Source organism: Tyto alba, unplaced genomic scaffold (assembly GCF_018691265.1).
Source record: "Tyto alba isolate M040663 unplaced genomic scaffold, T.alba_DEE_v4.0 Super-Scaffold_46, whole genome shotgun sequence".
Taxonomy (NCBI): Eukaryota; Metazoa; Chordata; class Aves; order Strigiformes; family Tytonidae; genus Tyto; species Tyto alba.
The window spans coordinates 5,079,855-5,097,312 of record NW_024881322.1 but is presented as its reverse complement, the minus strand read 5'-3'; the positions used below and the strand labels follow the sequence as shown (position 1 = coordinate 5,097,312).

Here is a 17,458-nt window from a genome sequence, read left to right as displayed (position 1 = left end):
GATACACAATAATCTGTTTTTTCTGCCACATCATCCTGAAAACAATTTCAATATTTAACAATTGTAAAAATATACCTTTATCCAAAGAGATGGCAGGCACACAGCAGTGTTGCTTTCTCTCATTACATTATTCTTGTGGTCTTTTCCACAAATGCCTGGGTGTCTCTTAGGTACTGCTTTTTAATCATCTACCCTCATTACATGTAGTGTTTGCTCCTTTTTCATTTTATAGCACAAAGCCAGAAAGAAGGCAATTAAAATTCAATAATGGTGCAGTGCTTAGACACTCATTAAGTAGTCATTAGGTAGTCTGGAGACTCATTGTCTTCATGAGGGTTCGTTTCCTCGCTCTCCGTGAATCTCCTCACCACTGTATCAGCTCGAAACAGCAAGCGTGAGGTGAATTTGAATCTGGAAGGGTTCATGAGCCCCCCCGGCCCAGGCACAAGTGCTCCATGGCCTCCTGGACCCCCCCTGCCTTGGATGCAGCAAACCCCTGGGGCTCCTCCAGCAGCACCGGGGAGATGCCCAGGCCTGGGCTGCCCTGCCCGGGTCCGATGCACCCTGGCAGAGATTCCTGTCCTCCTCAGGTGACATAAGGACCATTTCAACACCCTTGCTTAGCTGGCTTGAACAGCACCCCCTCCCAGAAACGCAGCCCCCAGTTGCTAAGACAGCTTGCAGAAGGACGTGCATGAGTAATTGGCGAAATCAGGCCTCTAGGGAGTCAGGAGTGCTTCTGCCAAAAGAGCGTTCAAAACAAGCGAGCTTCATCTTGAGTTGGGACAAAAACTCGCTGGCAGAGATAGGATGGTAAGATGTTTGCCACTGACTGTCAGATGCATAAAGGCATCAAGAAAACAATGCTCACACTCCAAAATTGTCTTCCAAAACAAGAGAAGCAGCCTCTATTGTAAGGGTTGCCTCTGGACAATGGATAACAGCACCTGTTCTCCCAACTCGGCATCTTGAGTTTGCTCTGCTTTCTGTCCTTGAGGAGGCGGGGAGGAGAGAGGACAAGACAACTGAGACAGTTCAAACTAGGAAGGCTCCACAGCAATTCTAAGGAGCATTTTACTGAAGCTCACTGAGAGCAGAGGGAGCAAATTCCAATGCATCATTTAAGACTACCCTCACACTTTTGACCCTTTACAGATACAGATCAATATAGTGGCCTCTGCCAGAAAAAGGAGGCTTCAATATGAACAAAACTAAAATAGAATTCATATTAGGGATGCTGAGGGGAAATAATACAGCCCAAGGGAACATCCGCATGCCATGGTACAGTAAGGCAGTCCCTGAGGGGTCACAGTAGGTAACAATGGAGGGAGCACAGCAATTCACAGATTCCCTACTTGTTCGTAGCACTCAAGTCACCTCTGGGGCATAAAGCTGGGGCACAGATTCACCTCACTGACAGCTCATCACCTGCACACTTGCCTGCACAGCCATAGACTCATATTTCATCAAATAATGGGTTTCTTTATTAAAACTCATTTCACCTCTCACTAAACATTGCACCGCTCCGCAGGCTGCCTGTTGCATTTTGCTACACATGCTCGGACTACATCTCTGAGCCGTCTTCCACTCGTGTTCCTGCTTGGTACTTCAGCTGGGAGGTCTCGGAGGTCAGGATTGCCTTGGGGCTGTTTTGTACAGCACCCAGTGTAGTAGCTGACCACGCTACTTGGGTTTTTTCCCTTCAAGGTGCATTCAGCTCTGCATTTACCTGCTTGTAAGAGTTCTTCTGAGCAGTTGGCAGACATTTTGTTTATCAAGAGAGAAAAAAGTATTCTTGAAGGTTTGGTGACGTGCTGTGCATAGGATATATACATATCTATATGTGTATATGTGTGTGTGACTGTGTAGATGTAGAGATAGCTAGACAGTCAATTCATGATAGATTCAAAACTAGTTTCTCTATATAGATACATATACAGAGGTATCACTCTCAGACTCCCTAAGACAGAACTCAGATTCTAAATATGAAAATATATTGACACACATGACAGTTAATTAGCAGAAAGGAGTAGCATTCTCCCCTTCCATTTGCCATTTGTCTTTGGAAGTATTATTTCTTCTTGTTTGCACACCACTGCCTTTGTACTTTGATAACAGGTATGTATTAATGAAGAGGACAACAAAACCGAGCCCATTTTATCTGTGGGATGGTAGTCACAGTGCATGCATTCCTGGCACGTTCCAAAACACTGGGAATCCCTGGCCAGGTGTCACCAAGTGGAATGGATAAATATTCACCCAAGAGGTGTATTTTTAAACCAGCTGTCTAAAGGTCTGTTTTCCTCAACTGATTTTTTCTGCTGGGAAGTTTATTCCCATGACCTGGTTTCTGCTTCCTGACCTGCTGGGTTAGTGACCAACTACACGGTGTGGGAATACAGAAAATCAGCTGGCTGTCGCTAGCTATTTGTGAACAACTCAAGACTGAAAACTGCAGAGCTAACATGGCAAATTATCTGTAAATGCTAATTATCTTTCTAGCCATGATGGACATATTATAATCCAGATAAAAGAAAACTGGACCCAGAGTTGTATGAAACCAGAAGCGTTTGCATGTCTTCTCTTGCTCTGACCACTGGACTTGAGGTCAAGGTTTCCTGCTAGGACTTCAATCCTAGTCTCATTCCAGAAATTTCAGTGACCTTCAGAAAACCATTCACTCTCCCTGCATTCCCCCAACCATAAAAAATGACAAAAATAATAGGACTGCATGCGGAAATTATGCATATGAGGAGAAGGTGTAAGAGGAAGGAACATACACTCCTTTTCTTCCTATTCCATTCCTTCCCCACCCCCGGTCCCTGACAAGTCTGTACATAAATGCATTTACCTTTGCTGTTCCCAGCTCTTCTTACGTACATATACCCAGCACATCTGGATAGAGTTATCATCAAGGCAGTCATATTCCTAAGCAGTAATGATCATCAGCCAAATCAGCACTTGGGGACTGTATTTTCATGAGACTTCCACTTGCTACCAATTATCATATGCAGAAAATTTTCTGCTGGACCTTTCTCTCCTGAAAAACAGTTTTCAGAGGAGACAGACGAAAGGGTTTTCAGGTTGTGATGCGTTGTAAACACATATTGCAAACAAAATCTGAAATCAAGCATGCCTAGATGCCTATAGTTCCAAACAAATCTCCCATTTGAGCCTTTTTTTCCCTTGCCCAGTAAATTCCTTCAGATAACACTGGTTGCACCTATTGTGCACCAAAAGGTCAGTCTTAGAGTTATCTGTAAACCTACTTTGCTGCCTCCTACCTTTTTTCCACCTGTGTATCTGCCCAATGCTCCATCACCCCAGCTACGTTGCACTTGGAGAGCCAGCAGTGGTTGGGGGTGAGGTCTGGCCGTGCCAGCTGCAGGTTTGTGGTTTGGCCCTGAGGACATCTCGGAGCTGATCGTCACAAGGCAGCACCCACAGAGCCAGGCCCTGTAGGATTCATGGTCCTTTCCTGCAGGCAGGATTTTCAGACATTGGAAACGTCTAATTCATTTTATAGCGAGGGGACTCTGATGCCTTCTAGGGATTATCTGGCAGGCCAATCACTTCTAAGAAAGGTGTTTGCTGTGACAAATATAATTGGTCTGCCTCCTAATCCAGCTGTGGACAAGATGTTGACAGTTCTTATCAAAAAACTCAATTATTCTTTTTCCCTTTATAGTTCAAGCACCTTTTTGCCAGGTTCAAGGTCCCAAAGCATTAAATAATTACTCACCTTTATTTGCGATATCTCTGCATCAAGTAATACAGCTTGTAGCATTTTTATGAGAGTCAGCAAAAAGCAGCAAGGTTGTCTGATGCTTGTGAAGCTTTTGGTAAAATATGTACATCAAATGGGACCCTTTATGAAACCCTTTCCACAGCAATCTAATGTCTTTACATTTATTTCCTCACATTTACTTCCAGCAGCTCTGTTGCTTTTTTATTACTGAAGATCCATGACACTTAACAATCCTCCTCCTTCCTTTTAGATTTCTAATAATGGCCACCACCAGTGGGATTTTGCTGGAAATTAACTTGATTGTATTTAATTTATGTTTTTTATAATACATATAATTTATATCTGAAATGCATTGCATATATAAATGACAGAGATTTAGTCTTATCTTCATCTTGAGCTCTTTTCCCCTTGCAAGCAGAATAAAACTGAAAACTTAAATGTATCTTATACAAGATCTGATCTTTTAAGAAGATTTTTTTTTCTTTTATGGCAAGTCATCGCATTTATCTAATAGATACTGTAATTAGCTTGACCTGTTTCTTTCTTTCTATCAAGGCTTTATTAGGTTACAAAAGAACTCTGCACTTCTCTCTTTGTAGATTGACCTGTTCATGGAAGAGTAAGGCCTGTTAAAAGCCTGGCTGCACTCAACCATTTCTTTACGATTAGGACCATTCCTTTCTTGAGACTTTTGCATTTCTAAGGACCTACTGATCTCTAAGGATTCAGTACCATACTTTTTTGTCAATTCAAAATTTACTGCTCTCTTTTTATACTAAACTTGATTACAGAAAAATAATTAATCTAATAATTATATATATAATATAATATATAGATATTATCAGTATGGCATCTCAATAAATGCTGTTACCTTTATTACTCATACCCCTGTACCAAATGAAGCTTCCCTAAGCTCAGCAGAGACAGTCTGTCCAGCACTAGGGCACCAGTCCCTCTAACCCAAGGTGTGCAAGCTGTTCTCTGTCACAATTTTTGATACATGTGTCTATATACATTTTTATAAAATCTTCATTGATTTATTTAGTCTGAAATATTCAGAATCAGTGGATTTTTTTTGCCAGTGGCAACCTCAAGAGAAAATTTGATGGGAGATGTGTATATCTGTGCACACATGTATAACGCAACAAATGTTTATGGTAACAGTATCACACAAAACAAGAACAGCGTATGATATACATTATCAAGATAATATTAACGTGATGAGTATATTTAGTTGTTATCTGTTGGAAAACAGAAAAATATGGCGATTGTCTAAAAAGAGACCTTGTAACTTTTTTCTGTCTACCCACATGCCCATCTCTGCAAGCTTGGTGATAGCACACAAAATCCCCACGGAAGGTTACTTACTGTGCAGCTGCATAAGTGCAGGAGAATACTCTGAGGCTTTTAAACACAAGTAAAACCAACCCAAAATCCAGCTATGGAACTCCTGATGCATATCCTCCCCCAGAGTATGGAAGGCTGAGTGACAGAAGACAAATTCATTGGGTTCTATCAAGTTCTGGTGGGGATAGACCTCATCGTCTCTCAAACAAAAGCCAGTCCTGGTCTGGATGATGCAATTTCAACCCCAACAATTTTCTGAGAATTTTATAAGGGATGACATCTGAAAAAGGTAGGGTGTTACTGGAAAATGAGAGTAGAGCCAAAAGCATATAATGCAACCTAACACCTTTCTGACATGACCCTCAAAAGAAACAGTGATGTAAGAATTTCTGACGAATCCATGGGATTTATCTCTGTGCTTTTACTACAGATCAAAGACAAAAAGTTTCATGCTGAGTTTAATATGCATACCACATTTTCTAATTGTAGTATGATTGATGGAAAAAGCAAAACCAAAGCGTAGTTTAAAGCATATAAGCAGTAAATCAGTAACCTCCAGATCCTCACATGACTTGAAGGTCTTATCCCGCAAAGAGAAGAAAGCAACTGGAGTAACTGTAAAGGGTGCTGTGATTTCCATTTGGTGTGCAACAAGCAAGAGTACTGCTCATCAGAGAGCAACCAGTTCCCTGGGGGTAATTTGCATGGCCAAACCATGTTTTCCAGGCTTTAAGGGTTGTCCTTTAGTGATTTCCTTCGTGCTTGACTGCCTTAGAGAGCCTGACCCATTCCTATGCAGCTCTTTTTTCTTGCATTCTGCATGAAAAAAGGTCTGATAGGTGTTCGGCATTAATAGAAATGAATTGACTGTCTACAGAGGCTGTTTTTGAAGTTTTTGTGATAAATCACTGAATCACAGCCAGAGGTAAGTGTAGTAGTCAACATTATCTCCCTCTGACATTATTCTCAGCATGTGTTATTTATTGCTTGCTTTGTGAACTTTCTAGTCCCTGCAGCATCCAAGCACACCTCCAATATCTTGGACTTTAGCATTTCTGTTTTAAAATGGTCTCAAATGACATCATCTGCAAAAAATATGGAAGCAGGTACACAGACACAACTTTGAGAAGGATGGGGAAGGTAAGCACGAGAAGAAATAACAGCAAAGAGGCTGAAATCTGACTGAGAATCTATGCTTCAAACTCTCTCTCCACCTATGGGATCTGAACCACGACACAGAAGGAAAAAAAAAATATGTTTCCTTACCTCATTAAACTTCACAGTGGATTTTAGTCTCTGGTTTGTAACATCATGTACTCCAAATAAAAGCTGAAATCAGACATGCTGGAATCTCCTATTACTTTGAGTCAGAAATATAATGCCACATCTTCTGCAGCTGGGCACGTCCTTTGCTTTCACAGTTTGTGTTGCTGCTGAGGTAGATTAAGATGACTCTACTTACCTTTCCCTTTGAGTGTTTTAAAGCATGTCACAAAGACGGAACAGTAGCACTGCTTAATTTACTATCAATACTGCTATCTCTAGATGTAAAAAAGTCATCTCTGGCAAAATAGGAATGTTTTTTGATTGTCATATTACAAACTTCTTTTCCTTTACTTAATTCAGTCCCCAAGTCCTTTAAGAGTTGTGGCACAAAAGCAGGAACACAATTCATTTGAGGTTCCTTTGTAGATTGTACCACTTTGTTATCCTTTAGTGTGTTACACAGATAGATAAAGGAGCTCAGAATTCAGAATAAAGAAGGAAGACATAGGAGGGAAACATCAGATATATAATCAGAGCATGATAATACAGTTGAAATCAGAAGTGTGATGCATATGAAGAAGGGAGCATAAACAGTAAGAAAAAACGTTAATGGTAACCATGTGCAAGCCAAGAAAAAAATTAGTTTATTGTTCCAACTGCGTACAATTCATTTTATCCAAAACTCTCAGAAGTCACAGTAAGGATTACTATCTAACATAGTCAGCTATAGCTCAGGCCTCATGGCTCTGGCTCTGTACATGCGCACACGTATGGTGTATGGCCAGACATATTTTTGCCTCTATGGATATATTTATGGATATACATACCTATCTCTGTGTATGGGAACATGCATGTGTGTATATAAATATACACATATGCATGTATTTTCACAGTTCCTTTGAAATTCACACAGATTAAATGCAGTCCTTTTGAACAATGAATAAGACAATTAGTGGCTGAGTAGCCATAATTCATACATACCTGATTCATACATGTTCAAGGGTAAATCTGCTGAAGCACAAAAAATATGGACTTAAATATCACGAGGACCAGTTAGCGCAGGAATCAACAGCAGCTGGAGTCTAATCCTGCACCGTTTCCATCAGAGGCAGCTTTGCCAGTGATGCTCTGAGTGCAGGACTGACACCTGGCCAAGGCCCGGGAGGACACCTTTCTTTATGCCTTGAGTGGTGAAAAAAGGGGACTCTGGTAACTATGAATCCTCCCCTCCGCTTTCACAAACATTTGCTCTTCTTTCTGCCCCTGTAATCTGTGCCATATGTACCCACTCTCACCTCAGTCTGGATTCTGAAATGGATTTTACCCACACGTTTATGTACTACATTTCCTCCAAATGCCTCCCGTACTTGCGTGCTGGCCTGAAGAAGGCAGCTCAGCACCTTCACCCCTCCATGCCGTTCCCATCGCTGTTACTGACACACACTTCACAGCTGAAGATGTGATTCTGAAGCCTGTAGCTGCTCCTCAAAGTAGAGAAGCTGATCCACTTCAAAGCAATCACTTGCTCTAGAAACCAGTTTCTCCAGACGTTTCCTGATCTCCTCTTCACTGGCATTCTGCCGTCTCGCTTGCTTGAGATAGCTGTAGACAGCCTCAAATACCTCCGCTCCCAGCTTCCCAATGGCAGACCTGGGCATAAATAATACATGAAGGTCAACTAAAAGAGTTAACTCACATTATATATGAACACAAGCAATAACTAGTACTGTTTTTTATAAATGTTGTAGCTACCTTTGATTAAAATGATGTAACAATGCACCTTATTTGTCTGACAGTACAAGGAACTAAAATTTCCTGGGGAATTTCTCTATACAAAGATCCCAGGAGTAAAAACCGGGCCATAATAAAGTCATGGGAAGCATGGGCGTTGTCGTTGTTACAAACCAAGATTCCTTTTCATGCTGAATCTGACATACCATTTTATCTACAGCAAGCCCTATATACACACATGTTTTATTGCCTCTGTATTTCATCAAAACCAGAACGAGCAACCCCAGCCAGCCGTACACCAGTGGCATTTTATGTGAACAAACACATTTCAGGATTCATTGCTTTATTTCAGTTTCTATCAAATAACAAGGAAACCATTGTACAAGTTCAGCAGGAGCTGACACTTTTTTATTTTCTTGCAGTATTCTTATCAGAAGACAGATCTGTAATTCAGTGACAAAGAATACACTCACAAGGTCTTAATGTTGATTTATAAAGATCCATTTGCAAACTGCAAGACAATGAACAGCACTTCTTTTTCTAAAGGCAAACATCTTTAAATTCATGTATCACAAGCCACAGGTAACATTTTTTTCCACTCGGTGATGGCACCATAATATTTTGATGAAAACATTGGAGTAATTTTTCTTCAGCATATCAGAAACTACCTGCCCACACTGCACACATCTGCCACAGGATTTGTGTTGTTTTCTTTCACTAAACTTCTATATGTTAAAGCAGTTGAGATTCAATTATCATTTGGTGTCAGACTTGCACATTTTAGGGGTGATGATGCCCTTCACATAGAAAGTGAGATGGTCTAACTGGGATCACCTTGCTGGAACATCTCCAATTTGCATTTAAAAATGTCTTATTTTGCTCAGGTAAATTTGTGGTAAGCAGCCTTCCCTCACACTAGCATTTTGCTAGGATTTCAAGAGTATTTAGGTGGGACAATCATTCCTTTTTCGGGAAATCCATCACGGCATGAAGACCTATTCAGTAAAGCTTCTCAGCATATCTGAACAAGGTTTCTCTGATAAATATTTCTTCCATACCAAAATAAGCTAATGGTATCTGTGATTCTAATGCTCTCACCTATTTCTCAAGCACTGTGTGTATTGTGTCTCTATCACGTTAAAACTTCTGATGCCTTAACACTTTGGTAATTCTTTCAGACAAAAATGAGGTGCCAGCAAGTGAACTGTAAACAATTCCAAAATTTCAGCCTGAATATCTGTGCTCATGTTTCCTTTCCACTGAGTCTCTGCCACATACTGATTTTTACAAATTTAGACTATGGAAAACTGAGAGGATGGCCCCCGGCATTGTCCCACAATGGGAACTGCCTCATTTATCATCCTAGCAGTGATGATTTATGAAGGACTAGCACACCTTTCCAGTATTTACGCTCTACTGTCTGTGATGGGGGCTTTGAGCTGCTCCCCACTTCTGCACACAGCTACGTGTCTAACAGCAGGTCAAGGCCAGCTGTTCTAACCCAGTACCATAAGTCACCTAAAGGGGTAGCTGCTTTTCATCTGTGGTCATCCTGTTATTGCTGAGGAGTAACATCGTTAGAGTGAGATTGCATCCAATAAGATTGCCACACTATGCAAATTTCTCCATTCTTAGAAAACCGTTGTGAGGAATTTTACTTTATTGTTTCTCAGACTTCATTTGACATGAAAGCATACAGCTTCCTCAGTAACACAGAACCACTTTATTAGCACATAAGAGACTTCTAAAAATCCTGTTGTTATATAGTACGACCTACTGCTGGTAAAAATGGACAATAGATCTAATACGGTATTTTTGCCTGAAGGATATCCTAGATGACTGCTCTGATCTCACCAGGAGGAAACACTCCTCCTCACATCCCGCCTGCTCTCGGCTTTTCTGCAGCTCAGTTGTGCCCAGCTGTGATCCCCCCTTGGGCTACACATCACCCCTCCTGCTGGCTCCCACACAGAGGCGGATTGGGAATTTGGGGCAGAGACAGCCAAGACCCAGGATGAGAAGCCACAGGCCCAAGCTGGAATCTCTGAAGGTCCAGACCTGACTCAGTCCTGCTTCCTGTAACTAGAAACTGACTTTTTTTTTTACCAACAGTGTTGTTTAGGGGAAAACTGAAACTGTTGGAAGTGATTAATTCTCAGACACTGGAAACCTAGGGATTAGATTACCACAGGAAGCTAAGTAGGGATTTGTTTGGCAAATAATGTACATTTCTTCACAAAACTTAACCAGAAATATCACAGTATTTCTCTCAAACGGTTAAAAATCAATAAATGAGAAGCTATTTTGAAATCACTGCCAATTCATCAATGCCTTTACTGATTCCTCTCTTCCTCTTAGACAAGTGTGTTTAATTTTTTGGCAGTCCTGTCTATTTAAAGATGAAAAATTAAGCAAACACATACCTCAGGAGTATTGCTTCTGCTAATAAATGTGACCTGCAAACTTGAATCTTTTCGGTTAAGCTTGGCAGAGCATGCAAATCAGCTAATCTGTATAATAGCTGATACAATAGAATTAGAAGAAAAATGTTCATAGGTTGAAAATTAAGGGGTAAGTAACAAAAATTATAACCTGCTTTTACAAAAGAAGACATCAGGCTCTGTTTGGACTTGAGAGCTGCAGTAATGTGAGTCTGCTAACATACCATGTATTTTCTGTCACAGAGGCAGGAGTGTGGGATCTAAGACAGTAAACCTCAAAAAGACGTTAGTGAGTGAATCTATCATCCTGATGGAGGGAGCAGGGAAGTGGCTTCCTGGAAAGCAAGTTTTGCACATTATAGACTTGATCCTGTGCTAGGGGATATTTTTCCATCCCTGTGAAGACCTACAAAGGTACAATTATGGACTTTGCACTGCCCTTATATTCATAGTTATTTCACATGAAATATGGGACAACTGCATTAACACTTTGAAATGGTTAAATGTCTTACCACCAAATGTGGTGTGAGAACAAGTACTGAGCTCCCATTTACACTCCCATTTGGCTATGCTTTCTGATTTACTGGCATTTACATTCTTTGTGCGATCTTATAGCTCATTCACCTACAAACTTCCACCAGAAGTGAGCCATCATCTCTTTCTCAGCTAAGACTACACAAGCAAAGGGGGATACCTCACATCTGGGATTTTATTGGAGTGACAAACTTCATGGGCCAGAACCCCATCCCAAACTGCCTTAAATTGTTTTTCACTATGCTGAAATCAAAGGATTTACATCAGGCTCTACCAACCAAGGGTCTGACCCAGGATGATATACACTAATGTGCTTAAATGTCATCTCTCAGATTGTTCTTTCTCTTGTTTCACTGTGTTACAGAGGTTTAGATATAAGGAGGGATTCATTGCTGGCATTTGAGCACTGTGTCTCCTAACTTTTCAGCATCTTGTTCATGCAATGAAACTCACAGCTCTGTAGTTGAACCCTATGCTCCCTGCACAACGCAGGCACCCCGGAAAGTCATTGACCCAAAACAACTGTCCACCACAACTGAAGAAAGGAATATCCTAAAATCTGATACCTGTCTGGCTTTAGTAAAGTTGGGAATCACCTCTCCGCACCCAGAACTCGCTGCAATTCAACCTGAACACATAGGTACCCAGTTGTCCCCATTTATCCCAGGGCCTGTGGTTAGAGCATTCACCCAGAGAGCTGGAAACCTGGATGAAGAACAAGATTCAAACCCACACCTCCCAGCACAGTATCATAAGCACCAGTCAGACTGGGGGACAAAGGATTCTCCTTCACCTTCATTCTGATTTGTATGAAAGCAGATGTATTGGGACAGAAGGGAATGAGCAACGATGGAGGATAACTCTGGGTTGATTGAGGACTAAGGACAACACTGGAGGTATGTGCAAACATTATTTGCATTAAACAGTCCCTGGATCAAATAGTATAAGCAGTCCTTGGAGTCCTTCAGACCTTGGGACTGAAATCCTGGTTACCACGTGTGAGTGAGTGCTTTCTCACTGTGCACTGCAAGAGATTCAACAGTGAGCCCAACTTCCCTCCCCCCTGGCTGCAGAGAGCGGCCCCAGTGCCCCAGGCAGAGGTGGCACAGGGCTGGGGACTGCACCAGGCTGTGACCACCAACCTACTGGCTGGACATCAGCTATTGCCACTGCCCACGCTGTCATCCATGGAAGCTGTGGTCTGAAATAAAATGACTCCTGCTGCCAGCTTTTGTGCAGCACACAATCCCCGCCTGGAGAAAATCAACTGGAAGAAGCCCCAGAGGCCATAGAGGCAGATGGATATCCGATTTATGGATAACGATGGGGTTTGGGGGTGAGACAGGGGCTTGGTTCTATCAAGGGTAAGGCGCTTCTGAGCACGTGAGAAGCAGTGTGCACATCAGCAAAACCACAGGCAATTACCAACTTGACTCAATGCCAGCGTTAGAGGGGAGCTAAATAGTAGCCTTGAGAACTGCAATTTTATACTCAGGGTGTTTAAAAATGTTCCAAGTAATTTAGTGGATCCGGGCCCAAATGAATTTATCAGGCTATCTGGTTATTTGCAGTTGATTTCCTATGCATCAGTGAAATATTACTAAAATTTGACAATATAATCATATTGTGTTCTCAACCGGCTGAGGAAGTTGTAAATCTTTCCCTGGGTGAACAAAGAATTTTATATTATCCCACGGGTCTTTATTTTGACTATTCTGCTACTAACTAGGCATTAACATTTCCTTTCTGGTCTGGAGATCAATTACAATACACCTACCTTTATGCAACACTGACAAAAGCCACAAAACAAGATTAATGCTTAAGTTTGCGCTCCTCCGTGGGCGTTAGCAGCTAGGTTAATATCTCTCAACAGCTTGTCATTGCCTGCCTTGAAGGATAACTATGACACAAATCAGCAGCTAAGGGGGTTTTCAGCTTCTCACTTTCAAATGTCATTCAGCATGATAGAGACTCATTTAAAACCGTTCTGCTCTCCCTCATCCACCCCCGAAGGGAAGCAGCACTTTTGGCTCGCCAGCACTGTGTTGTCGCTCGTGGCTTCGGGGGGCTGCGGCGGGTGGTCCGTGGCCCGTGCGCAGGAGCAGGGAGAGGCTCCGCAGCTGCCGAGTCACCTCGCTCTGCGCAAGTCGCTACTGAGCACACCAGAACTACATCAGGAAAGACCCTCTAGATCAGGCACCAGCAATAACATCTTACCTCTGCCACAGCAGGCAACACACACACAGCTCCGAAGCCAACCACAGAAAATTCAGTTATTTCAGACTGCTAATGTTACTCACGGCTACCTCAATGTAAACCTTAAAAAAAGAATCTTTCTGGACATGGGATATCCATTCCAGTGGATATTTATTTATCCTTTCGGATGCAGTTAGGCCACCTGCACCCTACACCAGCAAGCATATTGTAAAGTAAGAGGCAAACCTGTTGTGATTCGGGCTCATGGGGCATAAAAGCAAGTGCAGTTATCTTTGAAAGAAAAATTTCAGCCGATGTCACTAAATTCTGTTCTCTCTAACTCAAGGGTATCCCCATGGAGTCCAGCAGTATTACTTAGGATCCCTATCAGTACATCCAACTCTGAACATGCTATTTCTAAGCATTAATTTATTAACCTCGTATTTCTCTTTAAAACAGAGTACAGTTGTGCCACTTTGCAGCTAACCAGCAGTAACATGAATCTTGCTGAAAAAGACTGTTACATGTATCTCTTTAAATGACTCTGTAAAAGAATCAGGAAATTCTATATCTTTAATCTCATACAAAATAATATTTTCTAACTGCACCAGAAAATCTTAGGATATCTGCTACAGCATCTCATGGTTCAGTAAACAAACAAGTTTATCTCCGTTACAACACAAAAGGTCCCTTTCCTCTCAAGTTATCTTCCTGTCATTCAGTGTGCTGGCATTACGGACTATGAATGATTAAAAGTTCTGTGAAACCTGAAAGAAACTGCTCTGGGTTCAAAACTGCATGTGCAGCAAAGCCTGTCTGTTGCTCTATAAAAACCCTTTGAGATCTAGGAGAAGTGCATTATAAGTTCCATGATTTATTTTTTAGGAACTTATTTCTAAAGGTAGGGCAATATCTTTCTGATTCTGACAGCTGTTCAATCTTGGGAATGTGAAAAATATGGCAAAGTCTAAGAAAAGATCTTACTTAAAAAAAAAAAAAAAAAAAAAGAATTATTAAATAAAATCTAGTAAAAAAAAACCTGAGAAAAGCTGAATTCCTAGTATCAGCCCCTACCTTCACCTTCAAGCTTCAATGGACTTTGACTTTCATCATATTACTGCTGAATGAAAATTTTTTCATTTGAAGACACAATGATAGTTTTCATAATTCATCCTTAATTACTTCATAATTCCTGAATTAAAGCACCTTAATTTAATTGCAAACAAAACTCTCTGATGTGCTACTTCAAAGCCCTGTAAAATCTAAAGCATATTTAGGACATGTTTTCCCATGAGCTAAGAAGGATCTTATTAAGAGCTGTAGACACACAGCTGAAAAAATAGCAACAATAATATTCTCCATGTATCATATTTTCTGAGATAAACGAATTTGCAAAATAGGAATTGAAGCTGACATCTGCTCTTGGAAGAAGCATTAATGAGAATTTAGAGCTGCTAGTTAAATTCTAGTTACTACTCATTTAGAATATAGTTTGTCATAAGAGGAAATGTTCTTTTATTTTTTTCCCACAGAAAAATATCCCAAATCACAATAAAACATGGTTATTTAAATAAAACAAATATTGCAATTTTAAAGTCTTCCTATATTAACAAATTTACTGCAAATCTGCTTATATAGAGCCATTCTTCAGTTGGTAAGACAGGTGAAAATGATACAATTTAGTGCCCATGAAGAGTTACCTGAAATACATTTCCCCGGGCCGCAGTCTCTTTATATACATTCTGAAATTTCCTAGACTTGCTAAAATTATTTTAAACAACATAGTGGTTTTTAACAGTGTCATGGCATACAAACAATCTTTGAAAAGTCATCATTTAACTCATTCAGCATCACTGATCAAGATCAAGCAAAAATTCAAGGCACATTTAACACGTAACTGATGCCACTTGCTTTGTTTATCAACGCATTGGTTTTAGACAGACGTGTCTGAAGTCCAGCACAATATACAGCTGCTTCTTGGTTGTGGGCATGCAAGGACACCGTAGTTATCTCTGAGAAGTCAGTAATTATATACAGTTCTCACAGGAGTTTTAAGAATATAACTGCAATCTCTTTTATTCAGCTGTGTGCTAATTCAGATGTGATGTCGATTTCCTTTGATATGGCTTGAATTCTGAGAGGGGCTCTCTCCCACTTTAGGGTCTCATACCAAAATGACAGCTATAAAACTAACAATTTGCCTATCAGAGAAAGGAAAACAGACATGCATTTCAATGAAACAATCCTAATACTAAATATTACTACATGTATTTTCACTCAATCCAAGCACTGTCTTTAGCCATATTATTTTAAATGTTACTACTGGATGTAAAACAATGCATTTCTGAGTTACCAGTAAGCCAGTCACATTAAAAGGCTGTCAACATGTGAAGTGCATTAATGGAGAGATTAATGTAATCAGACGGTATGGAGCTGGACAATTCTTGATAGCAACATCACAAGCCCCACAGTAATTTACTAACAAAACCTTCAGCTGGGCTGAAGGCTACTGTACAGCAACAGAGGGAGATGAAACAGCACTCAGGTGCTAAACTATGCTAAACAACCATGCAAGGCTATCATAAAAGTAATAGAACTTGTAGGTAATCCAGTCAAAAAGACATTTTAAAAGTTAAAAATCCCCCAACTGCTGTGGATCCTGAGATGCCCAGTTATGACAAGCATATATGCACATATATATGTACACAGAAAAATAGATACTAGCATATACACACAAATAACTGTTTGTGTAAAGTTTTTGTATATCAACCATTTGGGCTTAGTTCATATCTATGTCCACTCGAAGGGGCCTGAAGGTAGCTGGATTAAGCCCAAGACTTCTTTCAGGTCCCTTTCCACATCTGTAGCCCTGGAAAAAGTTCACAGTACAAAACAGGACTAAGGCCAATTCACATTTTGGCAGAGGATTACAATTCCATGACTGCACCATATTACAGAGAAAGAAAGAAAAGCAATTACCAACTATGAACGTTAGATCTATGATTTTCAGAAAGGTCTAGAAAGGTTTATGCATTCAGTTTCTTCTGGTTCTTTGTCAAACAAGACAAGCTTCACAGAGCTATTTAGGTATTTAGAGGCAGGTAGAGGTCTAGTCCTTTTATTTTTTTTTCCCCAAAAAGTAAACATCTAATACCTGAGCACTTCAGAATAGGATCCTGATAATTCCTCTGTCTCAAATCTCTTGGAAAATCAAATAACCATACATCTAGATGCCTGAAAATATGGCATATAAAAAAATAATGAACATTTCTATTAACATTTACAGAAACATAACAATCATAATGTACTAAATAATGTGTTTCAGCTAGTAGACTCACAAAGATAAAACTCAAGCTCACTCTGAAATATGATTGAAGCAGAAAAATTGCCTTTAAGCTAAAGTGTATTTTTCCAGTAGCCAGCTCCTTTTATTTTCCTTCAGAAAAATGTTAATGAAGACACATGTCTAATGTGTTACCTTATAACTAAGAGCAAGGTTAGGCCTTACAAGTACTAGTATCCTCTGGTTCTGCCACAATCTTTGGCCATGTCTGGCTAACGTAAACATAATACATGTACTACTGTAAAGGTAGTACAGTTGGTTTGGTATCTCCAAACTCCGAAGACCAACATCTCATGAAAACAAGGTGCTCAGCAAGGAGGTCCATTGCAGAAGGAGACAGACCTGGGACACAGCCACCCCCAATGCTGTTGAACCCTCAGAAGTGGCGGCTGCTCCCTTTGGAGCGGTGGCAAATGACATGTTTTGGGTCTGCTAATCTCTTTTTTGCACAAGATAATTTGCATGTTGCCCAGGCTCTGGTGTTTCATCCCACAAGCTATGTTTTATGATACTAACTCTGCATTGCTCACCTCCTTCCACATGGGGAATATAAGATATATATCTTAATGAGTTACATATACAAAAGAAAGAAACCACCGTGTGATGACTGAGAAAAAAAATATGGTGAAGGAAAGAAGGGAAAGGACAGATTTTTATTAGAGACAAGTACATTAGAGTAGCAAGCAGATGAAGGCAGAAGCAATACAGGAAACAGTAAACATCAGTAGTCCTGGCAAGGGTTTGGTGAATACCCTTTGTGTATTTCCTACCTATATTTCTCCCAAGTTCCTCTGTAAATCTCCCAAGGTCACAATGCTGCATCTAGTAAACACTGTCAAGATTCTTCAAGTG

General features: G+C 40.5%; 1 protein-coding gene across 6 annotated transcripts in view; it reads right to left on the bottom strand.

The window, feature by feature from the left end:
• Nucleotides 1-6,982: 6,982 nt before the first annotated feature.
• Nucleotides 6,983-17,458, bottom strand: part of NEK11 (NIMA related kinase 11) — a 94,711-nt gene continuing 84,235 nt past the window's right edge. For 5 of the 6 annotated variants that reach the window (XM_032991279.2, XM_032991277.2, XM_032991278.2 and 2 more), the window contains one exon: nucleotides 6,983-8,011. In XM_032991279.2, coding sequence (XP_032847170.2) covers nucleotides 7,807-8,011 — 205 coding nt within the window. In that variant the 3' untranslated portion in view covers nucleotides 6,983-7,806. The remainder of the gene's footprint in view (nucleotides 8,012-17,458) is intronic. The other variant, XM_042806545.1, reaches the window with a different exon arrangement.